This window comes from Fukomys damarensis, unplaced genomic scaffold (genome assembly GCF_012274545.1).
Source record: "Fukomys damarensis isolate Sample0158 unplaced genomic scaffold, DMR_v1.0_HiC HiC_scaffold_26, whole genome shotgun sequence".
NCBI classification, from domain to species: domain Eukaryota; kingdom Metazoa; phylum Chordata; class Mammalia; order Rodentia; family Bathyergidae; genus Fukomys; species Fukomys damarensis.
In genome coordinates, this window is record NW_022900938.1 from 2,568,648 (window position 1) to 2,595,915 (window position 27,268).

The 27,268-nt window shown below is 42.7% G+C and overlaps 1 protein-coding gene across 7 annotated transcripts in view; it reads right to left on the bottom strand.

Moving 5' to 3' along the window:
- The window catches only part of Plcl1 (phospholipase C like 1 (inactive)), a 271,071-nt gene that overhangs the window by 38,032 nt on the left and 205,771 nt on the right, over positions 1-27,268 (bottom strand). For 6 of the 7 annotated variants that reach the window (XM_033756393.1, XM_010631973.3, XM_010631978.3 and 3 more), the window contains exons 2-3: positions 12,994-15,468; positions 10,759-10,962 (exon numbers count right to left, since the gene is read on the bottom strand). In XM_033756393.1, coding sequence (XP_033612284.1) covers positions 10,759-10,962; positions 12,994-15,468 — 2,679 coding nt within the window. Of the gene's footprint in view, positions 1-10,758; positions 10,963-12,993; positions 15,469-17,240; positions 17,425-27,268 lie in introns of those variants that run through there. The other variant, XM_010631976.3, reaches the window with a different exon arrangement.

Genomic DNA, 27,268 nt, shown 5'->3' on the forward strand with positions numbered 1-27,268 from the left:
AAAAAAAAAAAAAAAAAAAAAAAAAAGCCAGAGGAAAATTAAACAGGACAGCAATCTGATGTAGCCTTTTTCAACACCCACACATGCAACATCAATTGAATGTTTTTTCAAAAGCTATCAGATCTTACAGTTATCAAGTAGCAGACAAATGCTTTCATGAAGTTCAGACAAGAAAAACATTTACAGAGAACGGAAAAATTCTGCGAATGTGTCCTAAAACAAAACAGATTATGTCTCCGACTTGGATCCTAAATGTCCCCAGACTAGCTCGTATCAAAAGCTTGATCCTCAAGGAAGTGCCAAAGCCCTGAAGAGAGAGTCTTTAGTCTTTCTGCCCCTGAAGGGCAGAGTGGGACCCTGGCCCCTCCTCTTCCTTTCTTCTATTTCCTGCCACAAGGGCAACAGTTTGCTGTGCCATTTTCTCCCTGACATTACCATTTAATACCCACTGTGAGCAATGGGTCCAACCTGGTCATGGACTGGACCCCCTAAACCATAGACAAAATGAACTTCTCTTTTTATGAGTTGGTTATTTCAGGTATTATAAGAATGGAAATCCTATTAACACATTTTTAAAAATCTAAATTTTAAGGCTAAACGAATCTTAGTAGTCATAATCATGTCTTTCATTTTGTTGAGAACAAAAAAACCTAAGATTAAAATTCCTGTCCAGTGAAGTAGAATTAGTGATCAAACTGGAATTAGAATCCTAGTTTCTGGCATCCAGCCTATTTCCACAGTAAAATTACACCCTCTCTGGTCTTGTCTGGCCTCACTGTGGCCCGTGGCCCATAAGCAGACACAGGGGCTGCATATGCAAACTACCATCAAAGTCCCAAATGAAGAGCCACAAAGTAACCTGGTCCAGCCGGTTGAAACAAAATTGAGGACATGCACATAACTAATCCATTTCAACCAGATTCGTGTCCGTCTTTACAGAAGATGGTAGATAATTTCCTTTGATAACATCTGCACTGAGCTGTTGGTCATTTCTCTTGGCTTTGCTCTTAGAAGAGAAAATGACATTATTCTCCAATAAAAAGCCTTTATCTGTTGATTTGTGGCTCTTTATTTACAATATTTTACTACTTATTTGCCTGCTCAGCACAGAGCACAAGAGGAATACACTTCTGCAACTAAAAATCCCAAAGCCTCATTGCAAAGACCCTAGAGGAAGTTAGCCAAAGCCAACTCTTCCATGTGGATTTTCCCCTCCCTCCTGCATTTCTTGGGAACCTAGTCCCAATGACCTCTTTCTTTCATCAACAAGTTCTACCTCTCCCCTGGCTTCTACTCTTCTGCATGCATCATCTCTTAAAGGTAGCAAATAAAAGCAGTAGCAATATCCCATCGACCTTCAAGTGGTTGTGGTCATCTCTCCTTCCTTGATGCTTAGCCCATACTGGCTGCTTTGAGTTCACCCTCTACACAGAACACCACTGAGCCTCTCTGAGTTGACTCCTGGTCTCAACATTGGCTGCTCCCTCACCGATCCCTGGTCCTCACCATTCTCTCTAGCTCAGCAATCGTTCCTCCTCCTTGAATTCCCTGTCCTGCTTTGCTCTTTTTCTCAGTCTCCTGTACTCTTTCTTTTCCCTTTTTCATATCCATACATGTAGGATATCCTCCAACACCTGGGCCTTAGTTCTCTACTCTTCCCCTTCTCCATCTTCTCCCCTTGGTAATTTCATCCATTCCTAGAGCACCAGGGAATTCCCCTGGTCTCCAGGGTGGGCAGGGCACACCCAGGCAGGAGGATGGGCAGCACATGCACTGAGGGATGATGAAAAACAATGAGCTCTTTCATTTGCATTGATCTTATCTGTACATATAACAAAGAACTGAAGCTTTATAGGTTGATCTTGGCCACCTTGTTAAATCAAGGCTGTGTGTTTCCAACATGGCAAGTAAGGCATGATGAGGAAATAAAGGAAGCATATCCAGACATTGATTCCTTCCTATTTCAATTTACATATGTCTACAAAGTAATAAAGCAAGCAGTACTTATATTATCTTGTTCTAAACAAACCAAGCCTTTCCAGTGGATTCCTGAAGAGACAATGAAGACCACAACAAAAGCACAAGCAAATGACACCTCACCCTGAACCCCCCCCAACCAGGTCCTGGTGAGAAGGGAGGATGGGAACACTGATTCAGTCACAGCAGGAGAGCAGGTGCAGATACCACTCAGGCCAGTGATGGCTCTGTTCCCTCATCCTCCCAAACACCTGGATCAAACAACTGGAGCCACACAGCCCAGTCTGTATCCCCCCTAAATCCTGAAGGCAGCCCCACTCCTGCCAGTCGCAGCACTACCACTCCACTCCCAGACCCCCTAACACTCCCAGCTCAAGTCCTTCTCCCGCCTGGGCCATCATCACCTTTCAAATCCAAACTGTTCTCCAGAGGCAGATAAGTGTCACTTTTAAAGACTTTTCCACTCCATTTCATCCTCCTTGACTCTTCCCCATCCTGTCCCCACAAAACATAAAACATGAAAGAAAGCAAGAAAGGGGGAAATAATCCAGCTCTCCCCAGGCCCCCTGGCAGAATCCCCGCTTACGTCTGAGTTTCAGCTCAGCAGGGCTCTCACTCTCCTACCTCCCTCCTTCCAAAAAATCTTCCAATAGCACAGTGTCAGCTCAATTTGGCTTTGCCTTTTCCTTCCTGGATCACTGAATGAGTTCAAATTCTTCTGTTTCAATGTTTGAGTCCCTCATGATCCAGCCACTCCTGTCAACCACGAGTGCTCCTTTCTGGTCAAGTGCATCCTGCTCCCTATACAAATGCAGCCCACTTAGCCCCTGTTCTAACCCTAGCAGGCCTCCTTGCTCACTTCAACACCTCCCTCCCTTGGTTTCTGGTGTCTTCTTCACTCCCCATCTCGCCTCCAAATTCCTAAACCATTCTAGAGTTTCAGACAGTTTCTTATATTATGGAGTTAACAAAGATTTTCTTGGGGGCTTTTGGGAAAATATAAATTACAGGCCTTCTGTCTTCAATGGTACTTCACTGTGTACTTCTCCTGTCCTCCACGCCTTCCCTCTGTAGTGAGCTGTGAGCCCGTCGCTTACTCAGTGCCTGCAGATGACTTTTCCCTCTTCTGTGTTGGTGACACTTACTTCTTCCCTGTTTTCCTACCCACCCATGCATGCACCACAGATCTCCCTGGTCACTGATAGTTTCTCAAGCCTGCAGCTTTGTCTCGTGCTCCCCATACATATTTCTCCACAGTTCTGTAATATCTACATGTTTATAACTCCCTTTAAAACCAAGTCCTGAAAGATAAGCATAAAGTCTGCCATGGGCTATCTTGATAGAAAATATATATTAAAACTTCATTACTTATCTGATTTAAAATAAATTCAGAATAAAAACACAAAAAACTGTAATTTACATTTTCCTTGAAAGCCCCCAAGAAAATCTTTAACTCCATACTATAAGAAATTTCTGTTTTTCCCACTGTTTAATAGATCATTTCACAATGAGATAAATGTGGTTTAACTTTCAAAACAAAAGAGCTTCTCTTTGAGATTCTTTGAGGATAACCTGAAGTCCTTCAGGACAAGCCCAAGTTCCATCCTAAACATCTTGTCTTTAGTACTATCGGAACTTAAAATCATTGCTCATATGAACTTTTCTCATTAGAACCTTTGACCCTGTCTATAATAACAGCTTCCATTGTATTTGGAAGGATAATTTAAATCTATCTGCAGTCACCTTTCTAGAGAAGAAAAATAAGATGGATGGCTGAGATGTACCAAGAATTCCAATACAATTTCAAACTTTCGTGGAGGAAATGGTTAATATTGAGTTTCATATCCTCTCTCAGTTTCTAATGAAAGACAAAGGGCAAAAGCCAGGGACTGACGGTGAAAGATATCCTCTGATTGTTCCCAGGGGCTGGTCAGAACCTTCAGGCACAATGGTGGGGTGGCTCAAGCCATTCAACCTTGTCGTGGTGGACTCAGGGCTCCCATGTCCCAGTCTGGCCCCTGTGGTAGGAATACAAAGAGCTTCTTTGTCTTCCTTCTGTCTCAAGGACATCTCCTCATGGGTCTCTCCCTTGCCTGGGCTTTGTATCTGAAAGAAGAGAGGATTTCCCCAGATAAAGGTTGGCTTGCTTCACATATTGGAGATGGCCTATGCAGAGGTGCGCAAAGTTGTCAGTTACAATAAAAATTAATTATCTGAAAACCTCACTGAAAGGAACAGTAACACGTTTCCTGAGAGATGAAATAAATGATCTAGCATGCCAGAAAAAAAAAAAAAAACTGTCCTTCCAAGTCTTCTCAATAAGGTGTTTATACTCAGGGTTAACAGAGTCAACGTAACTATTTAATGCTACTGAGAAAAAGAGTTTTCATCCTATTAGGATTCAAATAGAATCCACAGCTTGCACTTTTCTTCCTAGATCTACAAAACTTTCTATTTAGAGATCACATAAGGACAATGTGTTACAGGCAAACCTATTTTATAGATGAAAACCTGAGCTAATAGTTCACTTGCCTAGAGCCACAGAGCTGGAGAAGAGATTTAGACTGGAACCAGGCACTGCCAAGAGGCAGGTGGAAGTTTGGGAATGGTCTGTGATGGCAACACTCAAGCGTGGTGCTCCTAGGGTGAGTTGGCGCTATGCTCTCAAGGTAGCAGTGGTCAGACAGAGCACGGTGAACAGGAAGTTGTACCTTGAGTGATTCTCCCGCCAGTCTAATTTGCCACACACATCACTAGAAACCCTCTTCCTAGAAGACCTAGAAAAAAGTCTCCTTAGCGTGAATCCACTGCTTCTCCAGGAAGGAGCCAAGCAAGGCAGGAAGCTGTCCCAGGAGAACACAAAGCCAGCACACAGCTGTGGACCAGACCTGCCCCATCCTGTCTCCTAGACCCAAAATGGCCTCCACCTCTGACTGTCTTTCTAATCATAACACAGGTTTGGGTGCTTTCGTTCTGTGGTAGCTCCTCTAATCAGACTGCATAAAGTAAGGGGTTGTATTACATGACCTATCTGTACATCAATTGCTGTTACATACACATTTGCTAACCACAGTGAAGACTTACTCCCTTTAATCCTTGAGTTCCTATTATAAATACAGTTGAGTTTTTATTATAAATAAAACATTTAAATATTTTAGAAAAGGAATCGTCAATAAGTTGGTATATTTATTTTTAAACAATCCATTCTATAAATATAGTTAACTTTGCATGAACAAAACCAAATACAAAGCCAGAATACTGGTAAGCTGAGGGGAAGTCCTCTGCCTCTGGGGTTTGCAAGGAAGCATTTCCTGTCCCGGGATGGCCCTGTGTCACATTCACAGCCTGACTGACAGTGGCACAGGACAAGGAAACATGCACAGAGCAGGCCAAAGGACATCTGTCTCTACATTCACGAGTGAAAAGACCGACAGCAGGGAGCTGCTTTCCAAATACAGGGTCATTTTACCTCTTCCTTTCTCCAGTTCTTCCGTCTCCCAAACAGCTGTCAACTGCATCTTGAAAACTCACTACAAATGGCCATTAACCCAGCCATCATTGTGTTTTAGCTCATGCACAAAGATGTCCGGGAACGAGCTCCCCGAGCCTTCTCCTGAATTTTCTGTCCAGGCCCACGACCTCCCACCTCTGCACAACCGTGTCACAGGAATCTAAGGCCTCAGAACACACAGCAGACACACAAGGGGCACCCACCATAGTGCATCACGGAGCCAGCCCAGAATGCTAGCTTAATGATACAACTCTAATATCGGGGTCCCTCAGGACCTGGGACCAAGAAGAAATTCTGTCACCCCTTAAGATGATGACAGTCACCTCTTCACACAGAAAAGCACCAACACCCACAGTGAAGGAAGTTAGGAAGAGCTCAGCAGCAGACCTTGTTTATAAATTACCAGCTAGGGTTGGGTATGAGCCAGTGTGCAATTGTACTTCTGAGATCCACTACTACACAGCAACATACTTTCTGAAATGAAAACTAAAAGCTAACATTAAGTTCCATACAAACCTCACAAGGAAAGATCAATGCAAGGGAAACTACCTTTGATTTACATAATTTCAATTCAAATTGATTTCAATAAGCAAAACTACACTGAAGAATACAGCCATCCCTATACCCCTATGCCTACATCCTGAGCCAAAACGTGCAATGGCAGCAATCAACTCCTTTTGCCGAACCCCTCCTGAAGCCAGCGCAATCAGCTACTCTCCAGATCACATGCCAGTTAGTAAAATAGTAACCCCGATGCTTGTTCTCTAGACTTGGTTTCATTTTATCTTCAGAAAGTCTGCTGCCCTTACCAGAGTGAACTTTTAACTTTTATGCTAATGTTAAGTCACCTTGGAAGAATGCTTTGGGTTTATTTTTCACAGCCACAGTGCCCTATAACAAACAATTCCACCTCTAGATGATACATTGAGAGCACCAACTGCCCAAAAGTTTTCACGGTAATTTAAAATAGGTAAAAGAGTTAAATATGTTAGGCAAATACTTCTTCACTGTGCTCAAAAAATTAGGCAGGTGAGAGCTTTCAAAGAGCACAAGCTCAGCTATCTGAAGAAAAAAATTACATAAAGGTCAGAATATTAATTTTCTTTCAAAATTATCTGCAAGTAAAATTCTGCTAGGTCCCTGCTAGAAGGGGAGTGCCATGGGACATGCCACTGGGATGTCTCTCCCAGGACAGTGGGTCCTGGCTCAGTGCAGGACAAGAGCATCTCCTGGCCATCTCCGGACAGCGTGCGCCTCACTCCTTCTGGGTCCTGCCTCCCTATAGGGTCACCCACCCTTGGGGATGGAAAGTCCGCTTCTGGATAGTTCTTTCCCCAGCAGTTTACACAATACCTGGCACATAACAAGGGTCCAAAACACGCCCATTCAATGGAAAGCCTGACAATGTGAACCAACTGACACATCAAGAAAAGGAGCTCCTTTACCTCTTCCTGCCACGTTCTACTCTTCTCTCAAATCATGGAGTATCACGCTTTCCACCACAGTGACCTGTGGTTCTTCTGTTTATTCGTCTCCACACTGAGAAGCATCTTAAGAACTCTTTACCTGTGGTATGTGTTGACTGAACACACATCGCGTGAAGTCCATAAATGAATGTTTTGTTAATAAGGCTGCTTTTGTGAGACGTCAGGACACAAGTCTGGGCTTAACTGTTGGAAAGCAACAGAAGCCAGGAAGGTGCCCAGGTAGAGTGGAGCAGACGGACAAAGGATGGCATGTGAGGGAGATGGGCGCTGTCCCTGGCACGGGCAAGTTCATCGTCTCACTGCATATTAGCAGTGTCACAAAACATCCCATTCCACACCGTAAATACATAGAATTCTATTGTTAGCCATACTTCCATAATAGTAAAAACTGGATAATTATTCCAATTGTTGCATTAGAGAGAGGTGGAGAGCAGTGAAGAGCAAGTGGGGGAGGCAGGGGGTCTCCAAATAATAAAGACTCCAGGCAGAAGAAGACATGGCTATGGGGGAGAAATACTTCCAGACAAGAATCAGTGGATCCACTAGCACTGACTGGTAAGTTAAAGACATTAGTGGGGATAAGAGAGAAAGCATGGGTCAGACGGGCTGGGGTCACTCGCATAATCTTCTGCAATGTCAGAAAAGACTGCAAGACACCCAGGAGAAAAGTTCGTATGAGCAATAATTTTAAGTACCAATAGTACTAAAGACACAGTGTTTAGGATGGAACTTGGGCTTGTACTGAAGGACTTCAGGTTATCAGCTCCTATCCTGTTAAATCTGTTTGTCCATGAGACACAGAGGTGGGATGGCAGTGTCCTGACACCTGCTGTGCAAATATAACTAGAATGCAACCTCAGGCCTGGGGCCTCAGGCCAAATCTACATGCCTAAAAATACTAACGTAGGACTAAAAAAGTTAAACATTCAAATTAACTGTGACAGTGTCCTACTGCAATGACAAAGCATTTCCCATGGACACCACTCTGTGCTATGTGTTGGCTGCATACCAGGCACAGGCCTCCAGCCACGACATTGCCCCTGCACCCCTGAGTTTGGGGAGCACAGGGCCAGAAGACTGGACAATTGCTTCAGGGACATGGGGGTCCCCAAGTCCGTCTAAAATAAAAACTCATACCTGGCTGCTCTCTGCTCCAATACTAGACAACGCCTACAGTGCCAAGCTTTCGTTCTTAACCACCCCAGAAGTAAGACTGATCCCAAACAAACAATCTTGCTTTTCTCTGCAATATATAATTATTTAGCCATCACAGTGAAGACAATGGCTCTCTGCATCTCTCCATGCTTGCCTGAAGATTTTGCTAGAGAAAATGAACGTCCAGCAAGCAGAAGTTCAATCTACTCTTTCAGAGACCTGAGTCAAACAAGTTTAAAAAAAAACTTAAAAATCACAGGGCAATAAAAGGACAAGTGACTCAGCAGTGGCCTTCTGGTTTCTAACTATGGTCCAGGGACAGTCCTGAGATACTGTGTGAGGCCCACAACGTCAGCAGTCTGAGGTCCCCAGCACCCCACTTTGTCATCGGCCTGGACAGAGCCTTCAGTGCCACTTCCGTGCCCCTGGCCTCTGCTGCGCCCCTGAGCACTGGCAGGGACAGGTCCTGGGCCCTCGGGGTCTTGGGCTGCACACACCCTCACCAGCCATAATGTGACAGTGCATCCTGGAAAGTCATCTCTTCTCCAATTGACCTATACAGGATACACTCTCTACCCATGGCCACTCCCCAGTACACCACCCCTCACCTGACCCAGGGGAAGAGCCTGCAGAGTCACCTCAGTTCATTCAGAAATCTGATGAGTTACTAGGAGCTGCAATAATGCGGCTATAAGATGCATTCACATTTTAAAAGAGATAAAAAGTCTGAACGCAAAAAACTTGGTTGTAGTTTTGAAATTCCAGCGGGAGCTGTGTAGGGTGGTATGAACATACAGACCACTTCCAAGGTTTGGCTATTATGAGTTGTGTTGCTATAAATATGGGTATGTGTGTGTCAGTGTAATATGATGACTTTGAGCTCTTTCGGGAAGATCCCTAGGAGGGGAACAGAATGGAATTTCTTGTGTTAGGCCTTTGAGAAATCTGCATACTGGTCTCCACAGTGGGAGTAGCAGTTGACACCCCACTAATAGTGCATAAGGTCCCCTTCTCCCCATAGCCTCAGCAGCACTTCTCATCTGATTTCTTGAGGGTGAGAGCTCTTGCTGAACTGAGGAGAGGGACAGGATATGTCTGTCTGTTTTCACACACGATCCCTGGGTCTGTGGAGGGTCTTTGGAGACACCTTATCCACCACAAGCACTAAAGATGCCAAGTACCATGCAGCCCTAATATATGACTGTGGAGCCCCTTCCAGGCTGTCGCTTTGGTACAGAGACAGTTACCCTACATCCCTCATGGGGCTCCAATTCCAGGTCTCATCTGAAGGGTTTCTGCTGCCCACAGCAGCCTATTTTAAATTTTTGGAAAACCACATTCTACTGCACATTGCATCTAACAGTCAGACAAGAAGTGCATGCTTGGGTTCAGCTTTAACAGAAACAGGAGAAGAAAAAGCACTATCAGTGGGATGAGCCAGAAACACCCAAGCCCTGTGCTCATCACAAACTGTGCCCCAGTGGGTTTCTCTCTCCTACAGATAAGAAGTGATCTCAGCTGTCTGTCTCTATGGTAACTGGGACCCTAATTTCACCTTTTAGATGGCAATTATACCTATTCACTGAACAGCTTTCAATGCTGGCTTTTTATGATGAAAATATTGATTTCAAGAAAATTGAGACTCAGGCCTGAGGTGAACCCCTACCCCCACACCCGCTTAGGGGACACTCGGCTAACACACCCTGCGTGCTGGTTTCTGATGCTGTATTCGTATTTTCTTCCTCAGCATCTACTGTTATGAACAGAATTCGCAGTCCTTGTAAAGAGTTTGGCAAGCACGGGGGAGATACAGATCCTTCCTTCTCCTTGCACAAAAGCTCCTGGCACTGGAGCCCTGCTCGCGGTGCAGATGCACCCAGAACACAGTCCCAGCAGGGTTGTAACAGGAGCTGTAACAGGACACTGTCACCAAGTAGATGGCAATGCCTCTGTCATTACACATCCATCTACTGCTGCTGTGATGACTTCAAAGGAATATATGGAATATTACATTCGATTTAACGGATCCCTTTCTATTGTCATTAAAATAAATATTCACATCTCTGTTGTCTTAGAATAAGTCCTAAAAAGGAAATCTACAGATACAGCTAATAAATATTCTGAGCTCTATTGTCAACTTCTTCTCTAAATCCCACACACATCCATCCGTTTGTCCACTAGAGGTACAAGGATGGGAGCACTCCTTTCCTTAAATCCTTGATCAGAAGAACCAGGTTTCCAAAGAGAAAGCAACGTATCAATGTGATGGAATGGGTTTTTTACTCATTGCTTTAAGTTTACTAGAGGTGGGGGTCTCACTATGTGGCTGAGGGAGGCCAGCTTCTAGCAGCCCTCCTACCCCCAGCTCCAGAGCTGCTAAGATCAGGTGACACCCTGGTTCCTGGCTCACTGTGCGTCTTTAACTTCTCTAATTAAAAACTCATCCTAAGATTAAGTGTGCTTTACATGTTTATGTTTTTTAAAGAGGGAAGGAGGGAACTGCCTTTTCCCTCTGCAGCACATCTGTCCACGGTGTCTTCCATTCTCTCGCATTTCGTGTATCAGAAGAGATAACCTCAAGCATGTGTTTCCCGGACACACACAGACCACACCTTGGGGCCCCCCTACCAGGTCGTAAGCAGCCAGCATCCTCTTCTGCACGTCAGGAATGGCGCCCAGAGGCTCCAGGTACGGGAAGGTGTCTCTCATCACCAGCGTGACGGAGGGGCTGTTGTCAGTTGTGACAAGCCGCGAGGACAGCGTGAGCAGGCACTGCTTCAGGCTGGCAATGGGCGGCAGCCCACACAGCTCCTTCACAGACACGATGGCACTCTGCGGGCAGAGCAGAGAGCATGGTCAGTGGTTGACACGGGGCTGAGGACATTTCGAGGCCATCATCACCGAGCACAGTGGGTCACAACCACACCAGTGTGCCGAGGGCACTGCCATCACACCAGACTCTGTCCACTTGGTGTTAGTGGCTGTCTCAAACACTCCCTGAGCAGAGCAGGGGGAGGCCAGGCTCGAGGGGACTGGAGCAGAGCAGGCAGTAGTGGCCGGCTCACACCTCTCTGGTCTGCAGTGTTGGGGCCCCTGTGAGACACCTCCCATGGAGCTGCCCCTCAATGGCTGCAGCTGCTCACCCTCTGTGCCCAAACCGCCCATGGGTGGAGTGCCTTGTCACCCCCAGAAACCACACACACACACTGAAAATGCATTTCACACTGAGCTGCATTCATCCACACTACAGCAAGAAATCATCTTAAATGGGAAGTATGAAAGTTTTCCATTTTATTAACAGTGAACAGTATCTAGCTACTAAGTGTCTCATTAATTTAATGACAATGATTATATTCATTTTTCCAATGATTAAGCTCCAAATTATTCTCAGCCCAAAATACTTCATGGTAAGATATATAAATTATGAGTACTTCCTGGGAAAACTTTACAACCAGCTCTTCTTAATATATATTCTAAATATATAAAAGGTATAAAGGATATATTTAAAGAAACATATAGAAATATATAAAATGTATCTATAATATATGAAGTTATATAATAAAATTATGTCTAATATAAAGATGTACAACTATGTAAAAATAGTATCAGAAAATGCCACACAGAAGAGGCTATTTTGAGCCCATTTCAAAATAGTGGTGAAGGCAACACACCTCAAAGCAAGTAGTTACAATCCACTGTGATTTATGTACACAACTGTTTTCTACCATTTGGGCAATTTAAAATCTACTTTAAGCCTATTCCAGTATTTCTCTGTTAAAGTGATATAATAAAAAAGTTTTCCTTGAGTCATGGGTTTGTGGCTCTGTACCCCATGAGAGACAACAGGCTTTGGTGTTAGGCCCTCCTAGATGGAAAGCTTAACATTGCTATTTATTCAGTGCAACATTTGACAAATTACTGACCCTCCTCAAGTTTATTTGCTGTCTTGAATGTAGTAACTTTTGAGGAGGACCATTACAGAACCCATGAGCTAAAGGCACACAGTGAATTGGGTAGTGTTCTTGTCACACTCTGCAGAGACGGAGTTAGTACTTGTCTGACAGCAGTGCTGGCCTGGACAGGGTGAGAAAGTGTAAGCAGCTGACCATACCCATTCATGTACAGCATGGACTCCCCCACGGTGAGCCAGTCAATGTCCACCTCCCTGAATTCACATTCTGACACTGTTGTGTAAGTGTAACTACATCTCCTACCTTATGTGGAGAAAACCGATGTTATCAGAAACCTAAACTAAAGATCTCCAGATCACAGACACAGATGTAACTGGAACCCATGTTCTTTTAATTAAACCATATTTCTAAGAGAAGGCTAAATCATTTTCAGCAAATTTAACTGCTGAATTTTGTTTGTTCTTGTGAGTGCTAATTTATAATTACACATTGAAGCAACTAAAAAATAAACTTAACAGGTATTACATTTGTTCTGACTTCAAATTATCCTCCATGTTCATGTCTGCAAATATTTATACATACACTTGCAATTAGCATTTGAATGCATATTTTATGTCACATACATGTCTTCACTCTTCACAGCACTCCATCTCTGGGCACATATCAATTCTGCTGTGCACTAAGGATGTCTAAGGGGCATGCAGCGTTTTACTACGTTGATTCTCCATTCAACTGGCTTAGGTGAAGCCGAACTAATCACTGTGCTCACAATTAGAAACAAAACATATCTACTGTGTCCCAGGAGCCACTGGGTATGCTTCGGCAATCTGTACTTGACACAGCACTTGTAGTCACATCCTGCCAATCGGATCATTAATACAGCATGATGTACCCTTCTGACAGAAGGGCGAGATAAGAAGGGAAGGGAGGAGTGCGAGGCTCCTTCTCCTACCTGCATATTTTCTCTCATCTCCATGGCTTCTCGTAAGGGATGAACCGCCATCTTGAAGACATCATCAATGGTTTTGAGACCGATGTTCCTGAGCATGGTGTACTCCCGGACTTTCTTCCCCATTCTCACTGAGAGGCTTCGCTTCTGCCCCTTCCCTCCACCGCTCCGATTAGTTATTGCTATGTGGACAAACAGGGTCACATGTTCCATGATGTCGCCCACAAAGGAGCGCAGGGGAACATGCCGGTACCCGGGCTGCAGGCATTCAAATGGGATGGTATACTGCCCTATAAACTCATCTCCGATGTAGTCATCATCCAGAACCACAAAACGAATCATGGCCAGCTCTGGAAGGTTTACTTGGAACTCGAAAGTTTCATCAAAAATAGGATTATCACTGTTCTGCTGTACAGTTTTAGTTCTCTGCTCAGCACAGTCTGCTGGGATTCCGTGTATCTCCACGCAGACGTAAGGATCAATGACGTCCCCTTTGGCACATGCACCCTTGGGCTTTGGGAAATTCTGGCCACTGATGATCTTGATGTGCAGGGCCAGAGGAGACACACCAGGCACAATGCCCTTTGTGTTGGCGCTGAAGTAAGAAACTTCATCACGCATGACAGACGGCCGCAGAACGTAGCCACAGCCCCCATTCTGAAGGAACCAGCCCGTATGCAGGTCCATCATTGGGCCCGGAGTCTGAAAATTCATTGCCACAATCTGACAGCCACAATTCCAGAAATCCTGTGGGTTCAAGTTACTGGAATCAATCCTCATGGCACTTGGGTAGACCCTTGATAAAAACTTCTTATTATAATTCACAAAATCCTCTGGGTATTCATTCGCAATTCGGCTGGCCTCTGTTTCACTAAATGAACAAACTTCCCAATAGTTCTGGCTTTTCATAGACAGTTCAAAATCCCTGTACTGAACAGATTTACAAATGGATACCAAATCAGACAGCTCACGACAAAGCCGAATCTGTTTCTGCTCGCCGCTGTCTTCAACAGACATCCTGCGAGACATTTCGGCTTCTTCATCTTCATCTGTGACGTCTCCCTCCAGCACATCAGAATCAGAAGGCAGCTTCTTTCCTTTCACGATTATCATCCTCTTCAGCTTTTCTGGAGAAGGGAGATAGGAGTCAGATGACACAGGGGCTTCCGTGTAGAGTTGATCACCGAAGACTTTCTCCATCTGCTGTGCCATGACCTTCTGCTGGGGCAGGGAGCAGTGATTCCCCAGGCAGAGGATGAGTGGATACTCGGAAGAAACGAAGGCAAACTTATTAACCACCTCCAGGACACTCCGGAAGGACAGCTGTGTGGTCATATTATTTCGATTGCAAAGGATTGGCTCACTGTCCGGACCATCACTCACGTCCAGCTCAATGCTTCGACAGCCCATTTTCAAAGCTCTGACATAGCCGTTGACATCAGCGGGGCCCCGGAACTGGTCTTCTATTAGGTAGGTGTTATGGGAGGCATTGATGTAGTAGTGAGATAAGGGCTGGCTCATATCTTGAGCAACCTTCTTTTGCTCAGGATCAAAAATGTCACATTCTGGTGATAAAAGGTACTGAGTAAAGCCATCAATGGTGAGAAACCCCTTTTGACGCCCTTCCTCAGAAAGCTCAAATCTCCTAATGATGTCCAAGCACATACCCTCAGTGATGTGGGCAACCCCTTGCTCTGCTTCTAAAAATAGCATGAGGTCATTGGCATCCAAATATTCTTTATTTTTCGATATCTGCACAAGTAAGAAGTACACTTCTGGCCGAGTACAAAGTTCACAAAAAGCTTCACAAAATTCCTCCTCTGTCACTCGGGTGGTTAATTTTTCTTTGCTCTTCTGGATTTCTTTAAACTTTAACCTGATCTTGGATTCCTTCAGGGTAGGGTTGAGTTGTTTTATTAACCCAACAGCAGTATCTTCCAACATAATCCCATTCCCATCGACATCTGCAGCTTCAAACATTGTTTTCAACCACATGAGCCGTGGGGTGTTCTGGCTGCCCTCCATAAAATCCAGGGGTTGCTTACTGCGAGACACCAAGTACCGTAACCCAGACACCCAGATGTTGGCCACATCGGCAGAGTTGGCCACCAGGTCCAGAGACTCGTAGTTTTCCCCATGGAGTATGGAAAAGGCACAGTCCTCACAGATCTGGTCCGCCAGCCCATTGTTCCTGAAAGTTTCCGTATTCTTCCCTAGTCGGATCTCCTTGACGGCCGCAATGTCCAGCTTGGCCTTCTCCTGGTCTTTCTTTGAAGGTTCCCAGCGGAGCGCCTGGAGGTCAGTGTCCAGGGTGAAGAAGCGGTTGTAGATGCGCGAGTTGGGCCGCACCTTCTTGAGCTCACAGCCGCCCTGCATGAAGCTGATGCAGTCATGGGCACTGCTGATCTTCTTCTCCGAGGGCATGCTGCTGAAAGACACCGTCTTCTTCCTCCCGCTGCATTTTTGGTTGGAAGGATCCTGTAAAGTAATCAGCAAAAAATGAATCAAGCTCCTTTAGAAAATAAACACATGTGGAAACACTCTAGGGACTTCTCGGATACCACTTGGTGAGTGTGGAAACGTGAACAGAGGCCTGCCTAATATTTACCCTTCACTGTGTCAGAAAAGGGACACTGAACAGATTTGTCATGATCAGGCCGAAAGAATTTTGTTTTTCAAATGTTCATATGTCCTTTCAATTAAAAGAAAGCATTATGAACACATCACTGGTCTTTATTTATTCCAGCAGATTTCTCAGGAACCCCTTCCAACAAGACATCAAGCATCACCTGTTGAGTCCAGGAGATCATATGCAGGTTAAACCTACCAGGTGGTGGCTGGCATCTTGAGTGCATGTGGGTCTCCCACCCATGCCCTTGAGAAATCCAGGCCAGGTCTTCTGAATGCTCAGAACACAGCAGGAGGGATTTCCTGTCCATCTCGGACTGGCCACACTATCTAGTATGTCCGTTCCTTTACACTTACAGGTACCGCTTCAAACTGTATACTTCTTTATACATTCCTCTGTTTAGACCTTTTACTCGATTTAATAATGCTCCCAACCACCTATCAATTCAAATTCTTTCCTCACAAACAAATTTCCCCAGAGCATCTTAATGTAAACTGACAGTGCCCAATTTTATATGCATTTGAAAGAGGCGGTACCATGTCTACAAAGGGCATTGTCCTTAGGTCAAAAATAACTTGTCTCAAAGAAGGGAAAAAGGGAGGGGTGAGGAGGCAAAAGGGAAGCAGGGTGGAGAGATCAGATCATGTCTGTGCATGTATAAACTTGCCAGAAGAAACCCACCCTCTCATTTAAAAAGTAACTAGCTCAAGCTGCTAGTATTCTACTCACTGGAAATACCACTTTGGGGGAGTCACTTAACCTCACTCTTAGTCTCTGCTCTCAAACAGGAATTAGTATACATAATACACTTTATTGTGTGACTCAAAAGAGAAAATGCTCCTGACTATTCTTCATAAAGTTAAGTGCATACAAGGCTACTCCTGGGGAAGGAAAAGAGTGTATGACACACATCTAGGACCACCCCTGGGAGAACACAGGCAGATGCTGACCAGCGTCCTGGAAGCTACAAGAACTGAATTCATCCTCGACTTCGGAATACTGAAGACAAATCACTAGTGATACACTAGAAATATAGCACCATTGATACTCTTAAAACAGGGCAGAATCTCTTCTCAGAGGCCATTCAACTAGGCCTTCCTATGCTATGACTTGGGAAAAGCAAAGTGATTTATTATTCAATTGTCTAAAGCCCTACCTGCGAAAAAGAAACAAAATTCGCTTTAGTTCTGTGATGCTGGTAGGATGATTCATCGACTCCAATGTGTATCAGATCTCCAAGTGACAAAGATATAAATTACCCAATTTAGAGTACGGAATATTGTTCCTCAATGCCCTGGCATTTGACAACTTAGCTCCTGCTTTCCCAGAGAGTTGCGATTTTTAATTATCCCAAAGTGGTCAATTTCCTCACCCTTAAGTTAAAAAACAGCCATAACTCTTCAGCTATTTATATGAACATGTTCTATTAGGACCCATTTAAATATTTCACAATCACACATGCAGAAATATCAGGGGTTGTGCGCATTCTTCCACACCCCGAGGCAGGCACCTAATGGCAAGGCTGGAATGGGATTCATCCACCACATAAAACAAAGAGAGACTGAACTGCAAAGGTAAATGAGACTGTGACTCCACTTTTAAAGCTAGCTGTGTGACTTGCCTTTCACACTGAGATCTTTCTGATTAAAAATTGTTTTTGTGTAAGAAGACCATGCTCCAAACAGAACTGTCAGCAGGACGGTAAAATCCCCAGTAGTTCCTCATAAGCCTAAAATGGGAAAAGAGGGTCCTGTGTCCCATGTGTCTGCCATCACCATCAGTAGCTTTCCCATTATCCTCTCCACTTTGTGACAATATCTTCTTAAATCAAGGCTTCCCCTAGTAAGAGAAGATTCAATTGAGAAACAAATTTTTCAAGTCCACAAAAGAATCAACCTGCCCCATAATGCTTACATCCTGCCTTGATCTGCAATTCCTACATGATTAGAAAACTCATCCCAAAATGCCTTAAAACCTAGAATCTGGAGAAAGAAGTGATTCTAATTTGTTATCTCACAAAGGACAACATCCAAAGTTATTACAAGGCCCCAAATGAGTGAAAACCTGGCCAAAGCATGTGTGAACAAGTAATTAGCTTGTCTGCTGATGCCAGGTGCCAAGAATATTTATATTAAAATATGCTGGAAAAGGTTCCGAACTCCAGCATTCCTGTCGTTCTGCCGCAATAAAGGAAAATTTCTGACTCAGAGTACAATCACTGTTCTTTCAACATTCATGCTACACACTGGCTTTGCAGAAGTTGGGGGTGAGGAAAATGTTCAGGGCACACAGAGGGCAGACAACCCCTAACCTCCTGACCATCTTCCTGGCCACCATGCCTGTGTCCCCCTCAGGAAGGTCCTGGCCAATCTGCAGAGAGAAAGGAGTGGTTAAGGTGAACAGGCAGAAACAGTCCAAGGAATGGAGTGCTCCACTGCTGCTTCCTGTGGCCTGGAGAGGCAGGTGCTCTGGGCATGTTCCCAGAGAAGCAGGTTCATCATCAGCTCAGATGTGATCATCTCGGCCTCTGGCTAAGCAGATGGCTGAACAGGCTCCAGGGGTCCTGACAAACAGCTATCTAGTAGATTTTTATGCAGTAGAAGGATCTTTCATTTTCTCAAAGCTAAATTTCCTCACTCTGAATGAAGGCAGGAGGCTGAAGGCCCCATCCACTCCATCTTCTGCATTTCTCTTGGAACAAGAACAACAAACCAGGCTCCAGTCCCCAGGGATGAGCAGTGCACACACTGTGACACCTCTGTCTTATGTGGCATGAGAATTACTCAGATGTCCAGTCCAGTCCCATTTCCTATTATTCCATGTTTAAATTTCCAAATTAATATTTCCCATGAAGGGATCACAATTAAACAAGTTCAAATAAACCAAATGGAGCTGGAGTCTAAATGTTCCAGATAACACTTCACATTTTGGTCCACTGTATTCTTAAATTAAATGAGTATTTTATAAAAGATTTAATCATCAGTATCAAGAATCATTTCCTAAATCAGAAAAGAGATATACATTTTATTCTTTTGTTAAAACAGCACAAGACATTGATTACATATAAGCATTATCCCAAAGATAACTTCTATTCAATCCCATGTTATAGGCTCATTTTTAATCTTAGAAATCATTTTGAAATAATAGGCAGAAATGGCCAAATATTGGGGATTTTCTTCATTATTTTCTACAACACTCTTGCTTACCCCATTAGGATTAGGACTCCAATCATAGTTAAATGAGTCCTTTTCTTATGTAACAGTAAATTTTTTAGCTCTTTAAACATTTATTGAACTAAAACTGTAAAAATTTACTCACATAAGCTAAATTAATAAACCTGTTTCCATTAATCCCCACTGACACACTTCTCTCTGAGCCTAAGAACATTAGTCGTGCTACAAATTCCTTAGCAAAACTCAACAAACAAATCGTTTTCTTTACAACACACTCACAAACTAGGGAAAATCTGATTATTTGGCGCAACCACAGTTTTGGCTTTCATTTGTGAAAATATTACATTGCTTCAATATAATGAATGCAGGGAAAAGTACGCTGAAGTAATCCAAAAATGTGAATACACTTAATGCTATAGAATTGTACATGCATAAAATGGATAAAATGGTGTTATATTTTAACACACACACAAAGTATACTGATGCATTACATAAAAATTAAAGATGAGTCAAAGAAATATCATGCCCAAGTTTTCCTACCTCTCACACAATGAACATGTTTTACGTCTATTACACCACTACATATTCCTTTTCTTTTTTGTCAAGTTGTTCTCAAGTAACCACTTCTTAAACAATTGTTTGTTAAAACCGAACAAATGTAGAAAGCCTTAAAGAACTGAAATCAAAACAAGAGTTGTCAAACTATAAATAATCTTTGCTTCATGAAGCAGAAATCCAACACACACAGGTGACACTCTTCCGGTGAAAGAGGTGGGAATAAACCTTATTTTTAAAGAAGTCTCTTTTCAAAAAAAGTCTCAATAAAATTCAGTACGTTATAACTAAAAGACAGATACAAATATAGGCATGTGAGCCTTATCATCACAGGGCGATAAATTGTGACAGTATAGTAGTGATATTCATTCTGGTTTCAGGAACTTCCAAATCAAACTTGTAATGCAAAGGTTCAGCTGAAACCCTCAAAAGCTTGTGTGCAACACAACCTGTAATCTAGATGAGCTCCAGCCTCAGGCACTGAGGGGCCCCTGGTCATTGATCATTTGGCAAATACTACTAGATATCTGTTTGCTGGGGATTAGCACATTGGAGAGCTCTAAGGAGACTGGGCAGGTTTGAGTTTTAGCAAAAGTTCATCATCCTGTGAGGTTAGATGCAGACCGAACTCAGACAGTGCAGTGGTAGCGACCACACCCTGGGAGAAAAGAGGCTCACTCAGGAACCCAGGCAGATTCCTAATGAGAGAGGTGAGCGGAGAAGAGAATAAGAAACACATGGGAATTTCTGGTGTGAGGGAGAGGTGAGTAGAAATATCACCAAGACAGGAAATATCAGGAGATGTGGCACTGAAGGAGAATCTGCACTTGCTTTGGGAACACATGGGTGAAGATATCCAGGGAAAAGGCCGACACAGGAACAGAGCCACTGGGAGAAATCCGGTGCAGCTGCAGAGCTGGGAGTCTCAGCTATAAAGTGTGAACTGCACCACAAGGCAAAAGCGGGAGAAATAGGCTGAACCAGAGGAGCCCTGTACTTAGAGGCAGGGCAGAGGAGACACTTAAAAAGGAAGCTGAAGACCAGAAGCAAGCACTCTCACAGAAGCTGAGACTGGAAGAGTACAGGAGAACAAGGTCTCGTGAGAGTTTACTGGATCGGCAGTTAACATTTAACTGCTAACTTTGGCAAAAGGATGTCTTATATTTCCTTCAGGAGGGGAGGACAGAAGAAAGTACGAAAGCCAAATTGCAGCCATGTGAAGAGCCAAAAGTTGAGGGGAGGAGAGAAGCACAGGCCAAGGCCCCCTGGTAGGAATGAAGGCCAGGATGGCTACAGTAGAACATGCAGGAAGTAGAACAGCCCCGTGGGACCAGGGCAAAGGGCAAAGGCACAGAATGACCAGCCAGGGGAAGGAGCTCCTTCAAATCTGGGCTCTGTGACATAGAGTCGTGTTTGAGGAAAGCAATTCAGTTGTCACACACACACATGCCTTGTCCAAGGTGCTGGTGCCAGACACACACCCACGTTTCACTGCTCCATGACCCTGAGAAAACTGTTCTCCCACACTAGGCCCAACTCTTAACACGAACATCAAGCCGGGAGGGAGTGGGATTATCACTGCAGATGAATTAAGAGAAGGCTGTTGTTGTAGAATTAGACCATTAACTCCCACTGACATTTTCAAAGTTATTTTCCCATGACAAACTCATTACTTAATACACAGTCACAAACAGGTAACACAATTCGTTTACCGTTAACAGCATGTGACCCACCCAGTGTCCCTGTGTGATGCAGGGGTGTGCAGGGCTTCACAGCCACCAAGCTCTGTGAGCAGCAGGTTCTGCCCATGGCTTTCTCTGTCTCACTGGCAAGAAGCTGAGTTGCTATTTGATTCTCTATAAACAACACATTTATTTACAGCATCTCAAAGTCTACAAAAATAAGGCACAGCTAAGTGCACGCAAGCACATATCTCTTAACAAATTGTTTTACATTATATTTCATTTATAAAAGGTGATGCATTTAAAGAAATTTACCAAAGGTTTCTTCTTTAGGAAGTTGTCTTAGTTACTTTCCTTACTGCTGAGATAAAATACCCAACACTCAAAGTTAAAGGAGAGGTTTATTTAGCTCACAGTCTGTAGAGGTTTCAGTCCATAGCTGGCTGGCTCCAAGGCAGAGGGTATGGCAGAAAATTGCAGAGGAAACAGTTCATGGTGCAGTGAAATAGTAAAGCAACAGCAAGTAACCAGCAGCCCTCTTTTATCCCTTATACCCTATCCAGACTCCCCACCCTTAGGGCAGTAGCACTCACACCCAGGGTGGGGCAGCCTTAATCCTAGCATTGCACCATGAATCAATCCCAGCATCATACCCTTGATCCCAGCAACACACCTCCCCAGCTATGAGGCTTTGGGGGTACATCTAGACACCAATCATGACAGAAACCTACTCCAATATATGGGGCATTAACTAAAACCGCAGGAAATCAGTGATCCTCTAAACTGTACACATCTTCTCTTCAATGAATCTCCTTGCTTGAAAGCAAAAATAATGGATGTTTTGCAGACAATGCTGGAGACAGAATATAGAAAGAGTCCATTTCAGGGAATTTTCTTTGTACCAATGATTGGTTTTATTAAACAAAGGAAGTTTCCATCCTGCTATGTCTCATAACAGACATTGGAGATGACACTTGGAATAAAGGCGATTATCTCAAGCCCTTCTTGTGCATGGCTTCCATCCAGTGAGGGTTTTTAAGTTACCTCTTGTGCTGCAAGTTCCATGCATTATTTCAAACACAACATTCATTTGTACAAAGATTCTGCATGTAGTATGTGCTAGCATCATGAAAGTGATTTGTTCTTTTAAAAATCATGAATCCCAGGGCCAGGGATTTAGCTCAGTGGTTCCAGAACCTGACTCGCAATCACAAGGACCGGAGTTTGATCCCATCCCTGGTACAAAAAAAAAAAAATCATTAATCCCACCAGGCATGGTGGCAGACACCTATAATCCCAGAACTTGGGAGACTCAGGGAGGAGGACTTCATTCAGATCAAGGCCAGCCTGAGCTACACAGTAAATTCAAGGTCAGCATAAACTACACTGTGAGACCCTGTCTCAAAAAACAACAAAAATTATTATTCCCAACTCTAGCTCCCACTACTCTTTTATTGTTCAGATTTTTATAGCTAATGAAGTGAGTAGTGACAAAAATCATCAAATATACTATTTCGAACAAGGTGTATAAACAATGCTTCTAAACAAAGAATAAAAACAGCTTTAAATAACATTAAAAAGCTGAATGGGCAACTTAAAAAGTGCTGTGAATAATCCATACAACTCTATGAGACCTTTCATATGGGTCCTTCACTGAGATACTTAAAATCATACAGAGAGCCAAAAAAGCAATGAAGTGTTCAAAAACATGTAAAGATGTCTTAGGAAAAATAGTCTTAACAGCACTATTTAGCAAAAATACAAAATTGACTTCTACACAGACCTTTCACATGACATCATGGAGATGTTAAATTGGACAGGTTGTCCTGGGACCCCAAGGTCCCTGGCTGTCCTGGACAGATCTTGGAACTAGCAGCATGGAACCTTGAAGGGCATGCTGCAGGGGCCAGAGCCAGTGTCTGAGGCCCAGTCACACCACCACCATGCTGCTCCAAGCCCCTGCACAGTAACTGCAACAGACTAGAAGGCATATCGCTAACCACTACACTACTAGGTCTCCACTGGTTAATAATTTGCTTGTGCCAGAATTTCGTGCATCTCAGGATGAGAGAAAGCTACAATCAATCATGTCTAATTTTGAGACAAGAGGTTTCTTTATCCTTTTTTAGGCCAAGTTTGTCACAGACTAAAAAGGCTTGGGGTTGAATTTTTAACCAAAACTGAGAAGAAACCAACACAAAGAAACAGTAAAAACAGTAAAGGATGCCAAAACATTTTTTGAGTCACAAATGTGGGGAATATCACATCTTGATTTATGTTTGCAAAATTCTACATGTTAAATATCCTGAAACAACTTCAGTACTTATTTGGCAATGAGAGTGAGAGTGAAGACCTGCTTCTCCAGGAATCTTTCCTATTTGCTTTCTCCATGATGCATACAAATCTAAAAACACCACTGGTTTTCTTTGCAGACCAATCTTCGAAGGTAGACTCAAAGCCTGTTGCAGTTATCTGAAATTTTTTTCTTTTTCATAAGGAAACTAAGGGCCCCTTTCTAGAGGAAACAGGTTGGACGATGGCCTTGGGCACTCGTGTCCCCAGGCGTGTAATTTATCCCTTCATTCCACTGATTCCTGCCACAGGCCCTGCAGCTGATTACTGTGAAGCCTCTCTGACCTGACGGAGGGTTTTTCTTTGCTGGCCGGCTCTCTCCCCTAGGTCCACAAGCTCAGTGTCCTTTCATGAAAACACAGGAAAGGCCCTGACTCTCACTTGCTTTAACCTTACGAAGTCCTCTCTCAGTTTCATGGTCTGCTACTCTATGCGTGGTCACAAGGGCTCCCCACCCTCGCTTTCTAGTTAACAGGACCTTTCTCACTCGCCCAGCTGCTGTATGCACTGCATCTTTCTGCTAGCACTGTGCATCAGCAGCACCACAATGAACTGCATGAAGTGGACACCAGTGAAGTTTGCCTCTGAGCCATGGCTTGCTGCTCTCAGCCCCGTGCATCCGAGACAGATGTCTGCCTCACGCTCACGAACACTACATGAAAATTCAACAGCTCCTAGCAGAGGTGCCAAGAGCCAAGTGGGTTCAGCGACAGACAGGGCTGTCTCCCTCCTGGCGAGACCCACTTGGCAGGGCCAGGGAGCCCTGCTGAGCTTGTGCAGCCAGCTTTGCTCCTTCCATGTGAGGGTTCGCTGGAAAAGCTCTTTGTCCAGAAGGAAATGCCATGTCTCTTCAGAAGGAAGGGCCACACGACAGACTTCTAAATGCACATTTTTCATACCTACGTCACTGACACAGGTCGTTCAATGTGTTACTATAGATATCAAATGCAATACCCCGACTATTTATCTAACATGATGCCTACTGAGGGCCTCCATCAGAAACTGACACATAATTGAGTAGGCCTTTATAGATATGTATTTTTTCACTCTAATATTGCACATTTACTTACAATACCTTATTTGAAAAATTAAATATAAAAGAGTGGAACATTATTACATAGAATTTATTTCACAAATATTCCTGACAAAATTTCCCATTTCACTTTGTGTGCTACATTGCCAGTTCACAAAATAATCTCTCCTTCATTGTGACTTTTTTATTTTTTAATGGTAATATTTTCCCTTAAAAAGAAATGTCAAATACTATTTCCATTGCCTTTAGTCATTTTGAAGTTTAAACCTAGTCTCTGCTCATCTAATTTTGCATAAAGCTTATTTAGAACTGAAAACAAAATGCCACTATGTTTCAGTACTAAGGGAATTCTCCAATTTATTATCATAAGGTGCTACTGGGGCTGAGTTTCAGAAACAGATAGGATAAGAAAAGTATATAAAGTTATACTGATTTAAGTGGAAATAAAAGAAATAATCAGGCTTCCTTTGAAGCTTATGAAAAACAGACAGCTTCCAGAATTCGTGGTTTTCTGTGAAACATTCAATGAGGACAAGATTCCAGGATCCGTGTTAACTTCCACATCCTGATCAGGGTTGCAGAAGCTGTGGTATCAGTGGTGGTGTTCAAAGTGGAATCAGCACTACTTGAGAACTAGACACATGTAGACAGAGGTAGCAACAGACACACACTTTTCAAAAAAAAACTTACAAAATATTTTTAAAAGATAAATTTACTTTTGAAAGCATGTTGCAAATATTTGTGATTTGGGACAAGAAGATGCAATTTCAGTGACATAAAAACCTAATTCTATTCAAGTGCTGGTGATGACACACTAGTCTATGGTCAAAGCCACAGCTCAGTGGAGAATACTTGCCGAGCAGGCAAAAAGCCCAGCATGGAGACAGAAAGAAGGCAGGTCTTCACAGATTTTAAAACAAAGTTGTATCTTCTGTACTAAATTCTTAAGAGCAATCTTGAACATTCTATCACCTGGATCCCTGAATCATATATAAGGAGACCCCAATGCCACGTGGAAACCTTCTTAATATTTTTTCCTCATATGATGATGATAATAGAACATGATCTTTGGGATCAGCTCTGCTAGGGATACAAAGCTTTGGATCAAACGGCCAACTTGATGTGAACATCAAGATGATCTGATTAAAGGTTTCAGGTTTTAACATAACTTCTGGAATGAGTCAGAAGCACCTAACACTCTAATCCTGACTGCATTACCCCTGATAAACTGCACATCAGCATCTGTCTGTGTGCAAGGGACAGATGGCAGATCTCAGAGTGTGTGTTCTCCACACTGGAACCCCTTTGGGGTGAATTCCCCTTCCCCCAGTAGTTCTTGTTGAAGACTCCATGGTCAGATTGGGTAAAAAACTTATTTTTTTTAATTTAGAAAAATGTAAAAGGCAAGTATATAAGGACAACTTTTACTTAAGATAAATTCAAAGCCCATAAATACTATACTGATAGAAATTACTGAAATAATTAAATTTCCTTTCCCCCCAAAATTGGATTCGTGGTTGACAAATTCTATACACTATCACCCCCATGTATATGATTTGCATCAAACAAAATTTTATGTCCTTCACTTGTATTTCTCAAAAATAATGTATTTCCTGGCCTAATTCAGAGGGCCATGTAAAGGATAAAAGAAAATGAAGCATGCTAAAGCTTTTAGAAAAGCATACACCATCATCTTCATGCAATTCCAAAACAGTGAGTTATTTATAAATATAAATAAATACAGCAATACATTAAAAGGGCAATAAATTTTTCAGAAAGTAAGGTATATTCCAGGAATGTAAGAATGGCTCAACATTAGGCAATCTATGAACAAAATTTAATAAGTTAATAGGTTAAAAGAGAAAAACAGGTCAAAGAGAAAATTTTTCACATAACTAACTTCTCCAAAGATATTCAGTAAAAAAAAAACCTTAGTTACCAACAAAATGCTCAGTAAACTGAGAAAAGAGGAAAATTTCTTTAACATGATCAAAAACATTTTAGAATCTTAGAGTAAACACCCTACCAATTCATGAAGATTTGGGAGCATTCTTGGGCCAGGGATTGAGCTCAATGATGCTGCCACCTGCCTTGCAAGTACAAAGTCCTAAGATGGATCCTTGGTACCAAAAAATAAAAAATTTAAAAAAAGTATATTATTTATTCACTCTGGATTTAAACCTGAATATAGTTAAGCCAAATGAAAAGATGAGGATGAAGAAAATTAGTGCAAAATACTGTAAAAGAGATAGATCATTATATCTAGAAAATTCAAAAATCAACTAAAAATTATTAGAACTAAAATAAGCAATAGTGGCAAAATACAACATAAATATAAAAAATTAATAGTTGGCTTATATACCAATCTGTTCTCAAGTATAATAGCAAGGGTGAGTGAGGTCGGGAATCCCATTTAAATTAATAAGATATTGCAAAACTTAAGATATGCACAAAACCTACACATAGTTCACTTAAAGTTGGAAAGGAGGGCTTGACTAAGTAAAACATAAAAAATTACTAGCAATACTGTATTGGCAAAATTTAAAGACTTAACTAATTGACAGGCAAATGAAATAAAAATTGTAATGAAAAGCCCAATGAGACTGTTTCGAGAGATGGAAGTAAAAGAGGAATTTTTAATAGCAAGGGAAACAGTATATTATTCAATTATCATTGTTGAAAAAATTACTGTTCAGTTGAACAAAAAATTAGATTTATGATTTATGTGAGACAAAAAATAGTTTCAGATAGATTAAAGATTAAATAATACATAGAAGTACTACAAAAATGTTGTATAGTTTTGGGGTGGATATGACTTCTTAACAAATACATGAACTATAGAGGGACACAATGA